The sequence below is a fragment of the Archocentrus centrarchus genome, chromosome 12 (genome assembly GCF_007364275.1).
Source record: "Archocentrus centrarchus isolate MPI-CPG fArcCen1 chromosome 12, fArcCen1, whole genome shotgun sequence".
NCBI lineage: Eukaryota > Metazoa > Chordata > Actinopteri > Cichliformes > Cichlidae > Archocentrus > Archocentrus centrarchus.
The window spans coordinates 21,062,502-21,082,220 of NC_044357.1; the positions used below are offsets into that span (position 1 = coordinate 21,062,502).

The following is a 19,719-nucleotide window of genomic DNA, read 5'->3' on the forward strand; positions in this document are numbered from 1 at the left end:
AAATGATAAACGGCTGTTTGACCAGTTGAGTCTTTTCAATTAAACGTCTTTTTTTTCATCTTTTTCTTTTCATTTTGGTGTTAATGACCATTTTGTTACAGAGAAGTATTTTGACGTTTCCTGCTGTGATGAATAAACTCATTGTCTCGTTTTTTTTTTTCCATTAAAAAAACTGAGAGAACATTTCCTCTGTGTGAAGCTCTCCGCTGCGTGCACGCGCGCGTGTGCATGTGTGTTGTAAAAGCTAGTTTCCTAGGTAACCAGGAGGTTGATTCTGCTCGTGTCTTCAGCTGCAGGGAAGCAAATAGTTTATCCAACAGAGGGTCAGATATAATACAACATCCACAATAACTCCGGTGTGTCTTTTTATTTTTACCTCGTCTCTGCACACACACACACACACACACACACACACACACACACACACACACACACACACACACACACACACACACACACACACACACACACACACAATTAGAGAAACAAGACAGGCGAGTCCGCTTCTGAAAAGGAGTGACGGGCTTTGACTGATGGTGCTGACATCCTGCATGATTAATGAGCTGCCCACTGAGGTCGGTCCAGCTTACGGAGAGAGTAATATGACAAATCAGACTCTCCTTCCTCTTTGTAGTGGCAAAAAAAAGCATGACTACCATTATACTGGAAATACAAACGCCTCTCTTTCTCCCTTCTAACCATTTCAAATTATACACCCCAGCAAAGCCCACAGAGCTAGTCTAAATTAATTTTTCAGCCTATTCATACACTGCAACTATGAAATAGGCTACATGCGCGCTGCCTTTAGTGATCTTGCCTTTCACGTCCTATTATGAGAAACACGATGATCGAGTATGTTTTAAACAAGTAATTACATGTATTTTTCATACGGTTAGCTTCTTCTCCAGCATCACTGGTAGCAGGAGCAGCAGCAGCAGCACAGCACGCCAACGCGCAAAACCCCTGAGCAGGGAACCGATACGGCGGGAGCGCGCAGCAACAGCGCGGCGCGCATGCACAGCTGTCAGGACCAAGGACAGCGGCAGCAGCAGCCGCTCAGCCCGGAGCGACCAGCGCGCAACGCATCGGTGTTCAGTTCGGACAGAGCGCACAGGAGCAGCGGCTGGAGAGAGCGATACTCGCCTCGGAGAAGAAGCCTCCTGGTAGCGTGGGCTATGTTTTAACTCTTTCTCACTACCACAAGAAGATTTTGCAGGTCTGCAAGGAGAGCAAGAGAGGGTGGACAATGCGGGTTAGATGTCCCTGGTTGACAGTCTGCCTCTAACATGATCATGCACATTCCTCTGCATTGCACATAACCAACCACCCATTTTTTTTCAGTCTTCCTCTTTCCTTTTTTGGCCTCCCTCAATCGCTACTACCGCCCACCTGGATTGTGCCTGCAGTCGCGCATTCAGCTGGCTGAGCTGTCCAGAAGCTGGTCGAGCCGACCCGCCACCGGGGAGAAAAGCGACCGGGCTGCGCTGTGCTGTTTGGTGGTCCACACGATGCGTCTGTTTCTGCTGGCGGTGCTCTTCTCGTGCTCCTGCGCGCGGGCCGGCTGCGAGCCGAAGATCGTGAACATTGGGGCCGTCCTGAGCCAGAAGAGATACGAGCAGGTCTTCAAAGATGCCGTGATCCAGGCCAACCACGTCTACGGCAGGGACAAATTCAAGCTGACCGCCATCTCCGTAACGCATAAACCCAACGCGATCCAGATGGCTCTCTCCGTTTGCGAGGACCTCATCTCCAGTCAGGTATGGTTTACTGCCAGTGGGCTCTACAACACCCAGCTGCCTCTTTCATCTTTGAATGTAGCATATTTAACAACAGCTAAATGCAAACTCCACCTACTTAGAGATAGTTCAATATTTGTCTGCATCAAGGTGTCTTGGAGGGACTGCTTCTAACCATAGAAAGTTGGTGCTTTCAGTAAAATTTCTTACATTTCATAAGCATCTTTGTTTTCTCACTTAAGGACCGGTAAAGTGATTGGTTGTCGTGGTTAGCTCATTAGTCTTAATTTCTGAATTAATAAACAGACTATTTTATTAAATCTTCAACTGTAGAGTGTCTATTAAGCCAGAACATATTAATGTAGGAGGGGTAGTCAAACTATATATTGTGCTGGGCTCTAGTTGTGCCATTTGGCACCACTCCACACTTTAACTGACATCTTAGTCCACTTTGTATAATACACTGATCTCTCTACAGCTCCATCTGTTTTCCAGAAATCCAAAAATAGGCTGTGGTTTGGGGCATAACTCGGATGAGAAGGCAGTTGTTCTTTATAGGACACCCAGCTGCAGAACAACTCAACTGCAAAGGAGCCAGTCAGGAGTGAAAATGTGCAATATGTAATTTTTGATTAATGACTTGGCTCTGACTGTGTGTGCTGCATGATGTGTGAACATTTTGACAAGAGGCGGCTGAAATGGTTTGTGGAAATGGTTTTGTATGTTTGCCTTCAGCTGTGGATTAGTACCTCGATTCCACTGGTAGTAATTCGATGCATGAGTTCAAAGTACAATAGTTGGAGACGCATGTTAAAAATGGACCGAAATGAGAACTGTCTCAGAGATTCACACCATTTGTGCTGCACATCTAGCCAGCAAAACATATTTCATAAGTAATACATGATTAGAGAGAGTGTGCCTGTGAGAGTTGAAGCACGCCGACAAAGGCACCGACCGTCCTCTCGTAGTGATGCTCAACACGGCTTTTAAAAAGTGCCAACATTATGTCACAGCATGTTGAGGCGTGAATGCCCTCTCGCTCTCACTCTTCTTTCTCCCACACACATAATTAAGCTTTATAAAAAAAAAAAAAAAAAACACACACACACCCACAGCTTCAGGGTTGCTTTCATGTCCTCGGTCCTCTGCTTAATATAATGACTCTAATGGATACAGGCTTGTAGGAATAATACTGTCATATTCTGTCTCTGTCATCCAAAGTAAGAGTGTGCAATCCACCCACATGAGCTTGTAAAGACAGCACCAACAATGTTCTCTTTAAGGGACATTACAATGGCTTACACTAATTTATTGGAGTCTAGCTTAACTATTACCTGCCTAACATCTCATTATGTTAAAAAATTTAAGGTTCACACTTGCTTTTTTGTCCCCATAAGGAATACACATCCTCACAATGTGACTGTGTAAGAAGATTTGAGCCCACACAACATGGGCAGTAGCTGCACACACACACACACCCACACACACACACACACACACACACACACACACACACACACACACACACACACACACACACACACACACCTCTCTTCTGAATGAGACTAAATCACACTTGAATTAGACAGAAAGCCTATGGAAGACTTAATCTGATGAGATCAGCTAGTAGGTGCTAACAGTCACAGAGAAGGAGAGACTGTGGCAGATGGAAGAGTAGATGCCTGGGAGCAGTCCTTGGAAGACAGACCTCATTTTTGACCCAACCATACGGACTCCTCATATCCAATAATCCATGCCCGCACAGCCGTGCCAACTTTATTCCCCTTCATCCGCATCTCCGGGGCATTTCTCAAATCGATTCTCACATAAATTCGTGCTTTTACTTGAGCAGTCGGTCAGCTGCGGTTTACTTTATGCAGGAATAAGACAGCGCAAATGAATACTAGTCTGCCAGCCCACACAGTGAGCACCATCTCAAGGAGAAGAATCTTTTTTTTCCTATTTCTTTGTTATAGATGAGGTTACCCCAGACCACAATTTATGTTGACATTCAAGGTTCACTAACTGAATAATGACCACATTGTATGTGAAGCACACACAAGTTTCATTTGAGGTAGAAAAGCAGATGTTTCAGCCAAGGCTTAATTACTGGCTCTGTATAGTGTGGAGCTTCCCCAGGGCCATGTATGCTCAGTGGCCTCTAATGTCCTAGATTCTGTGAAGCAATCAGTTTGTGATCACTGATTAATTCCAATTCTAAACTGAAATGAGAAGATGTTAACACAATTCCTGCATTTGTATCTAATATTAAAGGGAAAGTTCACCTAAAATTCAACTGTATATGCCTTTCTGTAGCCTGTAGTACCATCCATCCATGTAGATCATTTGCGCAGTTTTGGAGATACTGGCTTTCTCTCGAAAATAATAACAAAAGAAACTAAAGCCACTTGCCTGGAGCTGCTGAAAGTGACAAAAATAAGTTTGAAAAATGTCCTCTTTTCAGAAATCATGACCCAGTTTGTCAAGAAAAAGAAATCACAAAAGTTTTCATATTTGAACTTTTTTCTTTCCACTGAACTGCACTGTCAGCTACATCACTATGCAGAAGGAAGCATGCAAGCCCCACGCTGAGAGGCTTGTGCTTTTGACAGCATGACAGGACATGAACATTACTGGCATCCACCTCAGCTGAGCTGTGATGTTAGTCAACTTCGTGCTTCCTTTGGCTGGTGAGTGCCATTATACTCAACAGAAGGCAGACATCTCCACCGCTGATATCTCCAAAACTGAGCGACTGACATGTAAACAAGACCTGAGGAAAAATACGTGTTTGATTTTTGGGGACCCTGCTGCTTTAAGGTTCTGTAAATACACACTGTTTATCAAAGATGGATAGAGCCACAAGTTTAAAGCACCTGAAATGTCTTCACTTGTCAGACCTGAAAGTGCTGCTGCATGCCCGAAATCTATCAGAGCAGGATGAGTGGTTGTAACATTTTGTCTTAATGACATTGTCAAAATGACAAAGGGTTCTTCTTCTGCGTATCTGCAGGTCTACGCTATCCTGGTGAGTCACCCCCCCCAGTCCAATGACCACCTCACCCCGACGCCTGTCTCTTACACAGCAGGCTTCTACCGTATCCCAGTGGTGGGGCTCACCACCCGTATGTCCATCTACTCAGACAAGGTGAGTGATGGATGCGAGAGATGTAAAAGGAGACAGAGAGAGAGAGGGAAATAGAAAGAGAGTGAACACAGAGTGGAGGAATAAGAAGCTCCCCTGGGGCGACTTCAGAAGCTTCCTCGATTAAACGTCCTATCAGTGTCCATTAGGGGAGCTGTGATTAAATGGGTTTCCAGCTGAAATTTGAAAGAGCATCATTAATAATGCCTCTGACCTGACTTGTGTTTTTATGAAGCACAAGCAACCAAAATGAAACTTTAAAGCAATCACATAAATGCCAAAGACTTAAATTGATTTTTTAAAAGTGACACAGTCCATAATCTTGCAAATTAAGGGGAATAAGAGGCATTATATTCAGAGACTTAATATAGACCGGGGGTAGATGCGAGGAAGGAAGAATCAGGGATCATGAAAACTTGATGCACATGATATTGATCCACTAGGTTTGATATTTGTTTATTGCCACAAAACATATACTTTAAATATGTGGTGTAATTGTTTTTTTTCTGGAACAAATTTAGCAGCTGAAATGAACTGCATGTAATATCACCAAAAATATGTGGACAGCCAAACAGTGCATACCTAGGTCCAAACTATGAGCATTAATTTGATATGATTCAGACTTACAAAGATTTTGAATAATTCAGTTTCTTGTTCAAGTCTTCACATTGTTGGCGAAGGCTTATTTCTTTTTAATGGTGTTGTGGAATTACTTTTTAAAATATATATGAGTCCTGAAACTATTCAGTTGTCATTGTACCCCTGTGCCAGCTTTTATTACCACTGTTCATGTGTAACACACCTCAAAGTTAACTGTTTTTTTTTTTTTTAATTCATGGTACAGACTCTAGTCTCCCACACAGAACATAATATGTAATCTTTAGATATTAACTAGCTGGCTACCTTATTGCCAACATCAAACTCCACTTTGCCTCAGAAACCTTTTTAACCATTTTACACCAGACTTACCGAGTCATAGCATTCTCCACTCTTTTATTAATATGCTTTGAGAAAAGAATTTTTGGGGTGTAGCTCATACCTACTGTAGTTCAAGACTAGCTGCAATATTGGATTACATGTCCACAAACTTTTGGTCATATTGTGTCCACTCTGTATTTTTATGTTGCAATCAATGTGATCCTTGGAATTGAAGCTGTTATGTACAGAGCCCTGTAAGCCCTATATGATATGAGTATATCCATTCTTTTTTATTATGTTGTGGCAGTAAGACTTTTGTAGCCTGAAAATTATTTATTTCCACATGATAGTAACCTGATTAAAAGTGGGATTTAAAGTGCTCTGTAGTTATTGCATCTTCAGAGTGCTGATCACCTTTTTTCCTGCTCCGTGCTCCTCAGAGTATCCACCTGTCCTTTCTCCGGACTGTCCCTCCCTACTCGCATCAAGCGCACGTGTGGTTCGACCTAATGCGTGAGTTCAACTGGAACCACATCATCCTGATAGTGAGCGACGACCACGAGGGCCGGGCTGCTCAAAAGAGGCTCGAGACCCTCTTGGAGGAGAGAGAAACAAAGGTGAGATGCTCTGGCTCCCGGCCTCCCAGCCTCCTCCCCCCCCGTCCCCTCGAGTGTATGAGCATGAGCGTGCGAGTGTTTAAGGCTTTTAAACCTCAAAGGTCTTCTGTGTATGTAACTGTTTTCCTTTCTGTTGTGTAGCCACATCTCTTTCTCACCATTGTGTAAACATTGGCTAACATTCCTAGAGACATTACCAGCGTCTAATGTGGTCTAATCTTACAAAAGTTTGTATGTTTATTTGCTCATCTTCACTTTGCTTTTCTCCATAGTCCAAATTATCCAGTGTCTTTCCACATTGGGAGCCAAATAGTGGAATTTAACATGGGGCTTTGCAAACCATCACAGATTGAAGTGGTTCACTGTGGCCGTGGTGGTAGTCAGGTGTTTCTTTGCAGGCAGGCTTTGCTATTGCACACAGAGGGCTTTATTTTATTGCAACCTGCTACTTCGTGTTTACAAGATGGGAGGCTTTTCTTTCCTTTTTTTTGGGGGGGGGGATACTGCTGATGCATCCATTTTAAGTATTGCTCTGGGCTGTGTATATGGGTCAGTGAAATGCTGAGCTTTGAGCCAAAACAGACTTGAGACAGTGATGATGTGTGCCCTTTAGGGAAAAAGAGAATTAGGTGGCCAGAAAGAGGGGGAAACAAAAAAACTGCATCTATTTCATCCATTTAATAAAATGAAATCACGTTGGGATGTGTTTTCTCTTTGTACTCTGCGGTGCTTGTCCCTCTCTGGGGATCTTTTGCCGTAATTGTGTGGCAGAGTGAAATGAGTCCTGATTTGGAGACTTAATTAAATCAGAAGCTGTAGAGACACTGAGGATGACACACACCCGAGGCAATTTTGCAGAAGGCAGCCACAGTTAAAGCAAAGCTGCTTAAATGAAGCGACTGGGATCAGCATCAGCCACCAATAAGAGAACACTCTTGATTGTGGAACTGCAGCTGTGCACTTTGAACGATAAATAGTGACAGTCAGATGGTGTGGATGTGACTCATATCCTGCACTGGAAAAGATAAATTTATATATTAAAAGCCAGTGCAAGTGCAAAATCTTCATTTGGATCTCAGAATGAACCCATCTGTGCACTCAGCTCATTCAGTCCCACCGAAAAGTGGCAGCAACTCTCTCTGCTGATGAGAGGCTCTAATTATGAATATATTTAGTCCTCACTGCAGTGCCAGTTTGAGAATTTCTGAGCCTGAGAAGGATTTATTTGAGAATCTTTCCAAATGCATGCAGAGATAATTACACTGAAACTAGTGCAGAGCAGCATAAGACAAGTCCAGTATCCCTGCACCCCCCAAAAAACAAAGTCAACAGTAAAGTGATTCTACTAATATGTGCCGAGCTGCTGTCGATAAACTATTAAAAATGAGCTAACCATACTGTCACACTGACATCATCCTTCATTACTACAAACAAATCCGCTATACTTTGTTTTGAGTCAATCCCCCATACACTCATCTATATGCTACTGGATAATGCCTGTTAATCTGTAGCTGAAAATAGCCGTCAACAAATGCCTGATCTCGACTAACATTTTCTCAACACTACAGATTCCAGCTCGTTCAGCAAATTACTGCAGCTTTTGTTTCCTAAATGAAGCATTAAATAGGAAGAAATGTGCAAGAGGCTTAGAGCCACACGCATGTAGAGAAGTCGGAAAGCTTTGAACGCCCCACTGATGCAGTTCTGAGGATTTGACTGCATTGAGCAAAAATATTAAACAAAAGTAGCCTCAGTACCTAAAAATGCAACATCATTTTCATGAAATGTCACAAAAAAATCAACATTTGGTCCCCAACATGTCAGCTGAGAGGACATTTGGGCATTTGGGTTTTTGGCAATGTAGCAAAATCAGGGAGTGTAACCTTCTTAAATGACGAAAAGAAATGTCAGCGAGCAGCTGCTCAGCTCACTTTCCCCTCGGCTCTGACATCCTGTGTGTCACCACGTTAGCAGAATAACGATAATATTAATATAAAAAAAGCTTTTCATAACAGAACCAGCTCTTTCTTTGTAGATTCATTTGGATGTCATATTGTTTTAGGCTATGCTGAAGGATTTTGGTTTGACTCAGGCGGATCATGCTCTAATTAAAAGCCATAAATGTTGCTCTCGCTAATCACCTTGTTGTGCTGCATAAACTCAGTGACAGGCATGTTAGAGTATTTTTAGGTCCGTGGCAAGTCTTTAGCGAGGTCACGCAGTCACAGGGGCGCTGTCACCACCAGTGAAAAGGCGCTGGACACAGTGGACTTAGTCAGAGAGCAAACGTGGCCAACACAAAGTGAAATATTAATGCCTGGCTGCAGATACAAAAATAGAGCGCTCAGAAAAGAAAAAAAAAATCAGCGAATAAAGAGAAAGACTTTTTTTTTTTCTGGGAGGCTTTAAGAGCAGTACTCACAGAAAGGGTTTCTTGAATTAGATGCAAAAATTTCTCAGTTTATAATAATGTTCTAACTGGATTTCTGCCTTTATAGTTGATGGGATACAGAGAAAAATGCCAGGAGCTGAACATCAAACACCGTTATCTCCATCACTTCAGTGACATTGCTCTTAAACAAATTCAGTGATCTGTCATCTTTGAAAATAATTCCAAATATTCTGCACAAGATGCTTCTGCAAGAAACGGAAATACAATTTATACACACTCACTGGCCACTTTATTAGGTACAACTTGCTAGTCCTGGTTTGGACCAGATGCTGAAAACAAGGTGCTGAAAACATTCCTCAGAGATTTTGGTCCATATTGACACGATCGCATCACACACTTGGCTGCACATTCATGAACTGAATCTCCTGTTCCACCACTTCCCAGAGGTGTTTTATTGGGTTGAGATATGGTGACTGTGAGTTCTCTGACATGGTCAACAGCAGTACTCAGTTGCCCGTCTGGCACCAACAACGGTGTCACATTCAAAGTCACTTAAATCACCTTCCTTCCCCATTCTGATGCTCACTTTGAACTGCGGCAGCTTATTTTGACTATGTCCACATGCCTAAATGCATTAAATTGCTGCCATGTAATTGGATGATTAAATATTTGCATTAATGAGCAGTTGAATAGGTCTATTTAATGAAATGGTGAGAGAGTGTACAACCCTAATTTATTTATTTATAAAATAAAATTACTTATTTTCCTTTATTTTTGTTATTGTTCTCCCACTGGCATCAACATACAATTCTCATATCTAATTTGGATATGAGAATTTTTCATTGTGGTCTTTAGGATCTTCAGGATTTAACAGTTACCTCTCAAAAATACCACAAGAGCATCCACACACAGATGTGTTTACAGCATATTTGTTTGTTTGCTTGTTTATGCGAATAAAAGAGTTACTAAGCAGCATCTGTTGTGAATTAGCTTGCTGCTGAATTGTGTATTGATGCATTGTCAGCCTTGCAAACGGGGGTTTCAGAACCAGAGTGCACCGAGGTGCAAGCTGTGACTCCAGGCAGCTGTGGAAGAAACCCAGAAAGATGCAGTTTGCTATTTTACTGCAAAATGGCTTCTAAACTCCCAAGTGTCTCCTCTCACAGGATACAGAACAGGACCAGAGTCTGAAATGGTGACACCTTAAGTGTTAGATGACCTAAACACAGTTAAACTTGCATAGGAAATTATCATTAGCTTGGGCTGGGGTCCCACTTTCACAATGCACAACAAGTTTGGTCTTTATAATGTATTTTTGTTGCTACTGTGCTACATGCTTCAGATGTCAATCAAGCTGAAAATACCACAACCAATAAAACATTACAGAGTGAAAGCAAAAATGTCTTTGTGAAGATTTATTACTTAATTTGTAGAGCAAGAGCTTTCTGGAGCTGCCCCACAGCACTACCACTCACAGTTTATTAACTCTGATCCAGCTCTGTGGGAAACCTTTGTTTCCTTCGTGCAATGAATTTTGCAAACAGGAGCATGCTGCAAAGTTTGACATTTTTATAGAGTGTGCTATATTTGTATTTTTTGTCACATTCCTAGTTTAAATAATCATCCTCAAAGCCTGCTGAGAATTACCCTGCAGTACCAAGGTGGGACATACTGTAATTTTGCAGGATTTGCTGGATTTTTTTGCAGGGTAGAATACTGCAGTATTTGCAGTTGAAGTTGAGTTACTGCTCCTACTGCTTACGAACTACAGCAGAGCTTTTAGTGATCGTGTCTGAGGATGCTAAGTATAGAACGAGCTTCAGCCTCTGAAGATGATGTTCAATGAACAGATGGTTGTGTGGAGTAGCAGTTTCTTTTTGCGAGTGCACCGTACTGTGAAACATTTAATGAGTTCTTGGTGTTTTTGTTAGGAAGTCAAAAATGTGATGTCATAGGAGCTGATTTAATGGCGTGCTGGAAATCTGATCATTCTCCTTGAGATCCATGTTTGTCAGTGCAGCTGGATTATCACTGATAACTGATGCATCAAATACAAAGCAAAAAAAGCACCTTGGATAATACGTATAAATGCTTTTTATGTACTTAATTTAATATATGTTTTAAAGCGGTCATCTCTGATGTTTTTGCAAGCCCCACTGTTAAAGATCCCAATTTGAAGCAGAAAAGTGGAGATTTGTTGGAATGCTTTACTGCCCTCCATTTTCAACTGTTTATAATATTTTTCTGTGTCTGCATATTTTCTCTGTGCACATTACTCATCAGAATAAAAAAAGGAACTATGAAAACCTCGACCAACTGTCCTATGACAACAAGCGAGGACCTAAGGTATATTTGCATGGTCAATGCACGCCGCCCACCAACTTTCCAAACGTAGCAACTAGAAACCAGACCAAACCAGTCACCAGCCGACCCAGAAATGTCCCTCTCTTGGTAGCACGTGTTTTCTTTAATTTTTACTTTGAGACATTTCCCTATGATTTAAATGAAGAATGATTTTGTTGTGAAAAATCTATAATTTTTGAACATTACAAAAAAAAAAAAGAAATCAGTGAACAGCGCCCCGCTTTTATCATTTTCATTTTTTCCTTCAGTAAAGGAATGCATGTACTCAGAACACACACACTCACACACACAAAAAAGTTTGCAACTCCATTCCTCTGTGGAGAACCGGTAGTGTGGGACAAAACCGTATCCCAGATGCTACTTCCTCCTGTTCTGTAGCACTTCCCTAATTTTCAGCAGTTTTTTTGTTGGGGGAAAGCGTCCCTCTCACCCCCCTTCACCTCTTTTTAGTTACTGGTTGCATTGACCTTCTTCTTTCCCCCTACCTAACACATGCACGTCCTTCTTTGGAGCCTTGATAACCCTCAGTTTGCATGCGAAAAAATGCAAAAGTTTTTTTTCCCTTCAAGCTTTTTTTTATTTTTTTAGTTCAGCCGGTTCCCCTGGATCGCTTTCCTTTTTATATCTCTGTCTCTCGTTTTCAAACAAAATCGGCCAAGCTCAAACAAGAAGGTAAAGAGGCAGCATGGTGTCTGAGGTAGGGGAAAGTAGCTGGCTTGACCTTCCTTATGCCCCAATCACAGGCAGAGAAAGTCCTCCAGTTCAGCCAGGAGACTAACTTAACTGCTCTGCTGCTGGAGGCGAAAGAGCTGGAGGCCCGAGTCATCATCCTGTCCGCCAGGTGAGATTTTTTTTTAAAGCAAATAACATACATACATTTAGCGACATGCTGGACAGTGTTCCAAAGGTTTCAGCTGTACAAATATAGAAAGCTGTAGAAGTCAAACTTCTCCTGAGTTGTACTTTATGTATTTCAGGCTGGATTTCAGAGGGAAGAACTGCAAATGTATTTTTATGGAAATGTGTCTGGAAATGTATGTGTTGCTGTAGAATACACACCTAGACTTCTTTTTGTTGCACTGGAGCAATCATACACCATACTGGATTGTGATGTGGGGCATCAATATGTCCCACGTCCACTGAATCTAGCAATTATTTCCAGTTATTGTGTCTTCAGATCCATTAGTTTTTGTCATTGAGTCATTTGCAGAAGTGGATACAGTATACTGTATAAGATAGGAGGATTTTGTTGCATTTAAATTCAAATGTAGGCAAAGTCAGCCAGGAGAGCTTTGGGGTCTTTTGTCATCAAGTTAAAATATGTAAATATCTTGCGTATTTAACTATTTTATGATACATGTGTCTCCCTTATATTATTATGTTTTGGGGATACGGGGATTCAAAGAATATAAAACAGCAGATTATCTTCAGTACAGAGCTGCATGTTGTGGGTGGTTTGGGCTTTTGTAGGTTTGTACCTATATGTATATTGCCTGTTCGGGATGATAAGGGACAGACTTCCAGATCAATTAGGCAAATATCTGGTGGCACCAGTAAAGCACATCTGAATGAGCAAGCGAGCATATGCTACAAGCCTCAATGCAGTGGCTCAGGTGTGAGTCTGACCTTGGGCCCCTTGCAGTGTCTTTCTCCACTCTTTTTCCCTCATTTTACTGTCTAAATCTTTACTGTTCTGTCAAATAAAGGTGAAAATGCCCCCCAAATTATTTTTTTAACATGGCAGAAAGCTGCATCAATAGAAAGCCTTTAGACTAAATCATGCAATTCTCTGTGGGCTTCAGGAATTCTTGTTGTTCTCAAGGAATATGAACTACTGTAAATATATTGTAATAATTTACTTTGTGACATCGACGCAATCAGAAGAAAGTTATTTGCTAGATCAAGGGGAAAATGGTTTAAACATATTTGTTACAAAACAAAATTTATCCAGAAGTTAAAGCGCTTTAGCTGCAGAGTTTCAAACAGGAATCCTCCAACTTCCCCATGACTTCAAATTTATAAACAGGTGAATCTCTGCCTGGAGAAACAATTACATTTTCTTCTGTATTATCCTTATTATGAGTTATGGTGATCTATTTTTAGTGAAATATCTGTAAAAAAACAAAATCGCAATTATTAATATTTTATATTATCATTTTGGTGCTGACTTCCAAAGCCAGGAAAAGCCATCAGGTTGGATTTTGCTTTGTATTATTTGTAGTTCATGTTACTGTTCTGGTTTTGGTTACTTTTTTTGGTTTAACGGTGCCTTGTAAGATTGGGACAAAGAAGAAGATGTCCAGCATGTCGGGGACGAGTGCATTATTTTATTTTTCAGTCTCAGAAATTTCCCACATCAGTTCAGCATCCTCTGCTGTGTAAAACGATCATTTGCATTTATTTTTTTTTTTGTTAACATGTCAAATTCCAGTGAGGAAGATGCTGCCGCAGTATACAGGGCTGCCCGCTTCCTCAACATGACGGGCTCCGGCTATGTGTGGCTGGTGGGCGAGCGTGAGATGTCGGGTAAAGCCCTGAGTGAGGCACCAGACGGTACGTTCATCCAGCAGAGATCACTGGGAATACATGAGTTTACCCCGGCTTTGCTAAGAGGCAGAGAGTAACACACACAGGATTAGCGAGATTAACCATTTATCGATGGATGTATTACATGATTATCTGTATTACTGCTTGTTTTGTGTCGAGCATTTAAATGTTTAAGCATTCTTTGTTTAAAGGTTTAAATGTGGTGTGTATCTACATGCAGTTTTTAGCTTAAATGTGTATGTATCCTGGCTCATCCAAGGCTAAATTCCCTGTGCTAATCTGACATATTAACATCCTGGTCTCTAATGAATCATAAAGGGAGAGTTTTGCAACAGATAACTGATAGAATGGTAAGCTACAAAAGCCTTTTTGTCTCTATTCATGGATTTTTCTTTTCATTTTTTTCTTTTCTTTTTTCTTTTTTGCACACGTCTCACAGGTCACAGTATTTTATCACTTTGTGGTCACAAATGTCAACCGTCTCTACCCCAGGGCACTCAAACACAAACAGCCCCTGCAGAGCGTTTGCTGTCCTGTCCACGTCCAGTCTCTTCCACCTGCACTGCAGCTTCTTTTGGGAGCCTGCAAGACTGATGGACCTGGTTGCAATCAGAAAACTTAGCTGAAGTTGGATTGTTTAGTTTAAAAGTAGGCCTGAGGGTATTTTTGTTTAGTTGTGCCTGTGCTGATTCCTTAAACTTTTGCTAGTAGGGCAAAAAAAATTTAAATCCAACTTCAAGGGACTCTTTGCACATGCTGCGAAAAGGTCAGCGGTGACAACATCAGAAAAATGATCCACTTATTTCTGCTGTCTTGACTCATAAATGTCAGTTTATGAGACAATCTTATTCAACTTATCCTCCCAGTGGATCAGAGATGGATCAAGCAGCTGATGTCTGACCTTTTTTCAGGATGTCTAAACTGGATGCCCTATAAGTTTTTTTCCCACTTTGTGCATTGCAAAAGGCTCCTGAGAGACAGTGCCTCGCTCAGGATGGTGATTATCTTTATGTTGTCGGCCTGCTCTCAGGTCTGATCGGCCTCCAGCTCATCAACGGGAAGAATGAGTCTGCCCACATCAATGATGCAGTGGCTGTGGTAGCTCAGTCCATACAGGAGCTCTTTGAGAAGGAGAATATCACAGAACCTCCGAGAGGATGCGTGGGCAACACTAATATATGGAAAACAGGACCCCTTTTTAAACGGTAAGTTTGACACAGAAGCTTTGCATGATTCATGGTTCAAAATAATCCATATTTATCTTATATGTGGTCTTGGTGAAGTTCACCAAACAAATACAAGCTGTTTCAGCTCATCTACCCCCTCCCTTTAAGCCAGCTTACATCTGATTGGCTTCCCCTTTTAAACAATAGGTTTGAACTGCAGGTGGGTGGGGCTTCTATGATGCCATACAAAGTTATGTGCTCCAAGAAGTAGTATTTAGAACAATCTGAAGTCTGAGCTTTTGGCTCAAAGGGATTATAGATACAGTAAATACTGTAACTCCATTTTTAGAAAATTTGGTAATATGAGCATTCATTATTGCAACAGTTTAGATACATATCAGAAAAAAGAGGTTCAAAAAATAATTGCCAATTAAGAGATGTTAAAGTTTTCATTATTAAGATAACTAACTTTAAGGACAAAAAGCTTATGGGACATGCTCAGGTTTAATGACAGAAACACATGTGCAAGTTATATAACCTCTATAATGCTGCATTGCAGTATTTTTTCCCCCCTAGTGATGTCAGTTTTAACAGGAAATGTGCCATACAGAATTCATCAGATTTTTATCAGGTTTTCCAGACTGTACTATAGACCTTGTATTTGTTGTTTCTAAATGAAGCCAGTGAGTTGCAGCTGACCCACTTAGAGTAGCTTCTCAGCAGCATTAAAAAAAAAGCGCTGCTTCCAAACAAATGCAACGGCAAACATTGTCAGCACTAAGAAACCACAGCTCTGCCTTTCTTTAACAAGAGATGTGGTGAATCTTTTTTTTTTTTTTTTTTTTTTTTTTTTTGCCACATGCACTGAATAAGGGGTTTGCGCTGAGCAGTTTATCTTAAAAATGTGCCATTATGCTATGAGATGACGCACAATATCCATGCATGGGCACATTTGCACTGATTCACACAGATAACAGTTTTTATTTGCTTGCCACAGGGTGCTGATGTCATCTAAATATCCAGAGGGTCTCACAGGGCGTGTGGAGTTCAATGATGATGGAGATAGGAAGTACGCCCACTACAGTATACTCAACTATCAGAAGTCCAGGCTCATCCAAGTTGGCATATACAATGGAACACAGGTACACAGAGGCAGCTCCGGTCTACAGAAGTCCATTCCCTGTTTTATACTCACTAACCATGTGTAGATTTTATCCAGCCCACATACAGAGTCATCTATTTTTCATTCATTGTGAGGGGGCATGCGGAGTCTATCTATAGTACAATGTAGTTATTGTACATCTACTCCACATACCTGTGAGGTCGTGCATAAAAACACTCAGCAGTTCAAGCAATGCTAACATGGTGCTGAAGCTATTTTCTGTTAGAGGGACATTTCAGATCCTTATTGTTACTTTTGATCATCATCATCATGCTATAACAATATTGGTACTTTTAGCACATATATCACTCACAAATCCTGGATGCAAAGAGGGCAGGAAGAGAAAGTGGCTAGTTAAAGATGGTGAAAGCAGCCTTTCACTGCCTTTTCTGCTTGAAAGCTTCAAGACCGCTTCTTGTTGAACCACAGCTGGCCCAGCGTGTTTAACAATGAACTTTGCTCTGCAGGAAGATTATACCCATTGTACTACACTGCAAACCAATCATGAACCCAAAGTGTACAGCAGAAACCGATAAGGAGGAAATTTCACTCACTTACCATTTTGCAAAAGCATATAATAAGCTTCCAGATAGATTTCCTAGCTCTGGCTGCTAATTTACACACCATGAAAATCAAGATTTTTGTGCCTTTTATGAACCTGCAGTAAGGGAACAAAATAAATGATCACAGTCCTGGTTTTGGCTCCAAATGTACTGAATGTTCCATCTTCCACTTATCCAGTTCAGTCACGGTTGGGCTAGAGGCTATCCCAGCTGTCAGGCAGGGTGCACGCTGGACAGGTCGCCAATCTATTGCAGGGCTAACACAGAGAGACAGACAACCATTTGCACTCAAATTCACACCCATTGCCAATTTAGAGTCACCGGGTAACTTAATGTGCATTTTTTGGACCATGAGAAGAAGCCAGAGAACCCAGAGAGAACAGGTGAGCTCCATGCAGAAAGGCCTCAGCTGGCCAGTAGATTCAAACCCAGGACCTTCTTGCTGTGAGGTGATGCTGCTAACCAGCACACCATTTACTGCTCCGGTCCACTGACTCGGGTGACATTTGCCCGGGTGCCAGCCTCACTGATTTCACCGGAGTCAAGGTGTTTTGCAGGTTTCTCATCAAGCCCAAGAATGAACATAGTGTACTGAATGTAATTAATTAGATTTCTAACTCTAATTTTAGTGCTTATTCTAAGATCCATTGGATATGAAAATCCATGCAGTCTTTAACAAGTTTGCAAAGGTGTAGCATGTGACCTACTCCCCATAACCGCTAAACAAGCCCTGACTGCAAAATGGAAGCTCATTTTTTAAGACTTGTTTCCGTGCCACTCTTTTGTAGCTAATGGTGGATATTTGACTCAGTCAGGCAGCCAGTAAAGGCTGCAAGGATCAGCTCTTCAGAGCTCTTCACTTATCCGGTGACAGGTGTAAAAGTAATAATTTCTTGAAACCCTCCGGTGTCATGCAAAAGTCAAAGGTTGATGCAATAAATAAACTGCTGAGCTGTGGTTATGTAAAGCTGACTCATTAGTGATGATCACCCACAGTGCTGAAGCCTCATCAGCAGCAGGCCTTCTGTCAGCACTCACCTATAATACTGTATATATGTGTGTGGCATCACTGCAGGTGGTAATGAACAATCAGCGGAAGATTATCTGGCCCGGAGGAGAGACTGAGAAACCACAGGGCTTCCAGATGTCCACTCGATTAAAAGTAAGACACCTTCACTTTGCTGCTGCATTGTGGCACTTATGTCTGCACAGATAGACTGCGGACCTGAGCTGAAATCCTCGTGTTGGACAGTGTGCGAACACGTCTCTCTCATAGGGAAGCCAATCTGTGTTCTTAAAGCTGAACTGACATATTTGCTGTGACTTTTATCTCTTCACATCTGCCTTAGGCCTGGAAAGAAGCTCTCATCTGTATCCTTGTCTGTTATTTTTACTTTCACCTGTCCTTCCTTGTGCGTCCATATGTTTTAGGTGGTCTGTAATGTGCGTTTTTCTCTTTTTGTGTTCAAGATTGAAGCAGATGCAGGTCCAGCTCTGTGATGAACAGCTTTCTGTCCCGTCTGTTGTAGATAGTGACAATACACCAGGAGCCATTTGTGTATGTGAAACCCACTCTGCCTGACGGTACATGCAAGGAGGAAATGACATTAAATGGAGTCTTAATTAAAAAGGTTATCTGCACTGGGCCCAATGAGACCATCCCAGGTAACACATCAGGGACGTTTACATTATCACTGTGCTTCTAGCGCACTCGCCAAACATCCACCGGAGATGCATACATATATATGCAGCAGGTATCTATATATGTATGCATGTAGCCATTCAGACTGAGTGATTGTTGGGATGCTGGCACATTCCTGGGCTGTGTGAGATTGTCTGCGGTGTATCAGTGTGTCATGCATTTTGTGCAGTCTACATGCGCCGTCTTTGGATTTAAAACAAACAAAAAAACCCAGTTTCCTCAAAGGTGTGCATAACTTGCAAATGTTGCTGGTTTTGTTACAGGACGCCCAATCGTACCCCAGTGTTGTTATGGATTTTGTATTGATCTCCTGATAAAGCTGGCTATGACCATGAACTTTACCTATGAGGTACATCTGGTGGCTGATGGAAAATTTGGAACTCAGGAACGGGTGAGTTTTTACATTAACGTCCATGTTTGGTGTATTTTGGCACAGGTGCAACTCAGTAACTCAGTAACTTAAATGTCTTAAATGCCTTTAATTATTTTACTGAGCTCATTAACTAAGAGTTGAAGCATTAAGCAGTCATAGAGCACAGGTAGGAAATGTCCATTTGCAAATCATGACCAATCTGTTGTCAAAAGAAGAATGAAGAATCTGCAGTGATTTATATCTTGTGGCATAGCTTTGTTTTGGGACCCACAGCATAGAACAGAGCATCAATGACAACAACTGATTAAGTCAGGAACAGTACAAAAAGGAGGAGCTGGGGTGGAGGTGGGTTGGAAAGTGGCTTGCAGATGCATAGCAGCTGAGGTAAAGCATTTTAAATAGGTGGCCTAGTATGAGATGTGGCAACCTGATGAGTAGAAGTGTACCAGCTGAGCAATCAGCTGATGTGGGCTGGAAATGAGAACTGCTGATCTAACAGGATTACAGCTGAGCTTGTCTTCATGGTCTGCCTGAACTCACACTATGCTCATTTTTTTTATTATCTATAATAAAAACATGGAGAGCAGGAATCACTATGGCTAAGCATTATAGTCAATTTGAAAGTGCCAATTGGTAGTAACATAAGAGGAATTTGATATCATTAAAAACAAATTTAGAAATAATCTAGAGGTATAAAAGAAAAACAGGAGAACATTAGCTCAAGGCAGGCAGCAATGTTTGATGAGTAGTTGCCGAGTAGTCCATGAGTGGTCCAAGTACCATGAAATGTGGCTTAGTAGCTTTCCAGCTTATGAAAAAAATTGTTTTAATGTGAACATCTTTACTCACAAAACAGACACTACAGAAAACCAAAAACATTATTACTTTATGCGAAAGAATAACTATAATATATTTGAAAAGGCAGCCCCAGTTAATGTTTAATACTTTTCTCTACCAAAAGTCAGATTTTGATTTAATTGCAAATACATATTTTTTTTTTTTTTTGGATGCCACTTAATTCTTTTGTTAATCGC

The 19,719-nt window shown here is 41.4% G+C and overlaps 1 protein-coding gene across 2 annotated transcripts in view; it reads left to right on the top strand.

Moving 5' to 3' along the window:
- Window positions 1-1,034: 1,034 nt before the first annotated feature.
- The window catches only part of grin1a (glutamate receptor, ionotropic, N-methyl D-aspartate 1a), a 37,632-nt gene continuing 18,947 nt past the window's right edge, over window positions 1,035-19,719 (top strand). Inside the window, exons 1-11 of one of the 2 annotated variants that reach the window (XM_030742145.1) lie at window positions 1,035-1,757; window positions 4,750-4,884; window positions 6,240-6,416; window positions 11,092-11,154; window positions 11,916-12,013; window positions 13,604-13,725; window positions 14,750-14,924; window positions 15,883-16,027; window positions 17,686-17,772; window positions 18,140-18,275; window positions 18,576-18,703. In XM_030742145.1, the coding sequence (XP_030598005.1) occupies window positions 1,509-1,757; window positions 4,750-4,884; window positions 6,240-6,416; window positions 11,092-11,154; window positions 11,916-12,013; window positions 13,604-13,725; window positions 14,750-14,924; window positions 15,883-16,027; window positions 17,686-17,772; window positions 18,140-18,275; window positions 18,576-18,703 (1,515 nt within the window). In that variant the 5' untranslated portion in view covers window positions 1,035-1,508. The remainder of the gene's footprint in view (window positions 1,758-4,749; window positions 4,885-6,239; window positions 6,417-11,091; window positions 11,155-11,915; window positions 12,014-13,603; window positions 13,726-14,749; window positions 14,925-15,882; window positions 16,028-17,685; window positions 17,773-18,139; window positions 18,276-18,575; window positions 18,704-19,719) is intronic. The other variant, XM_030742146.1, reaches the window with a different exon arrangement.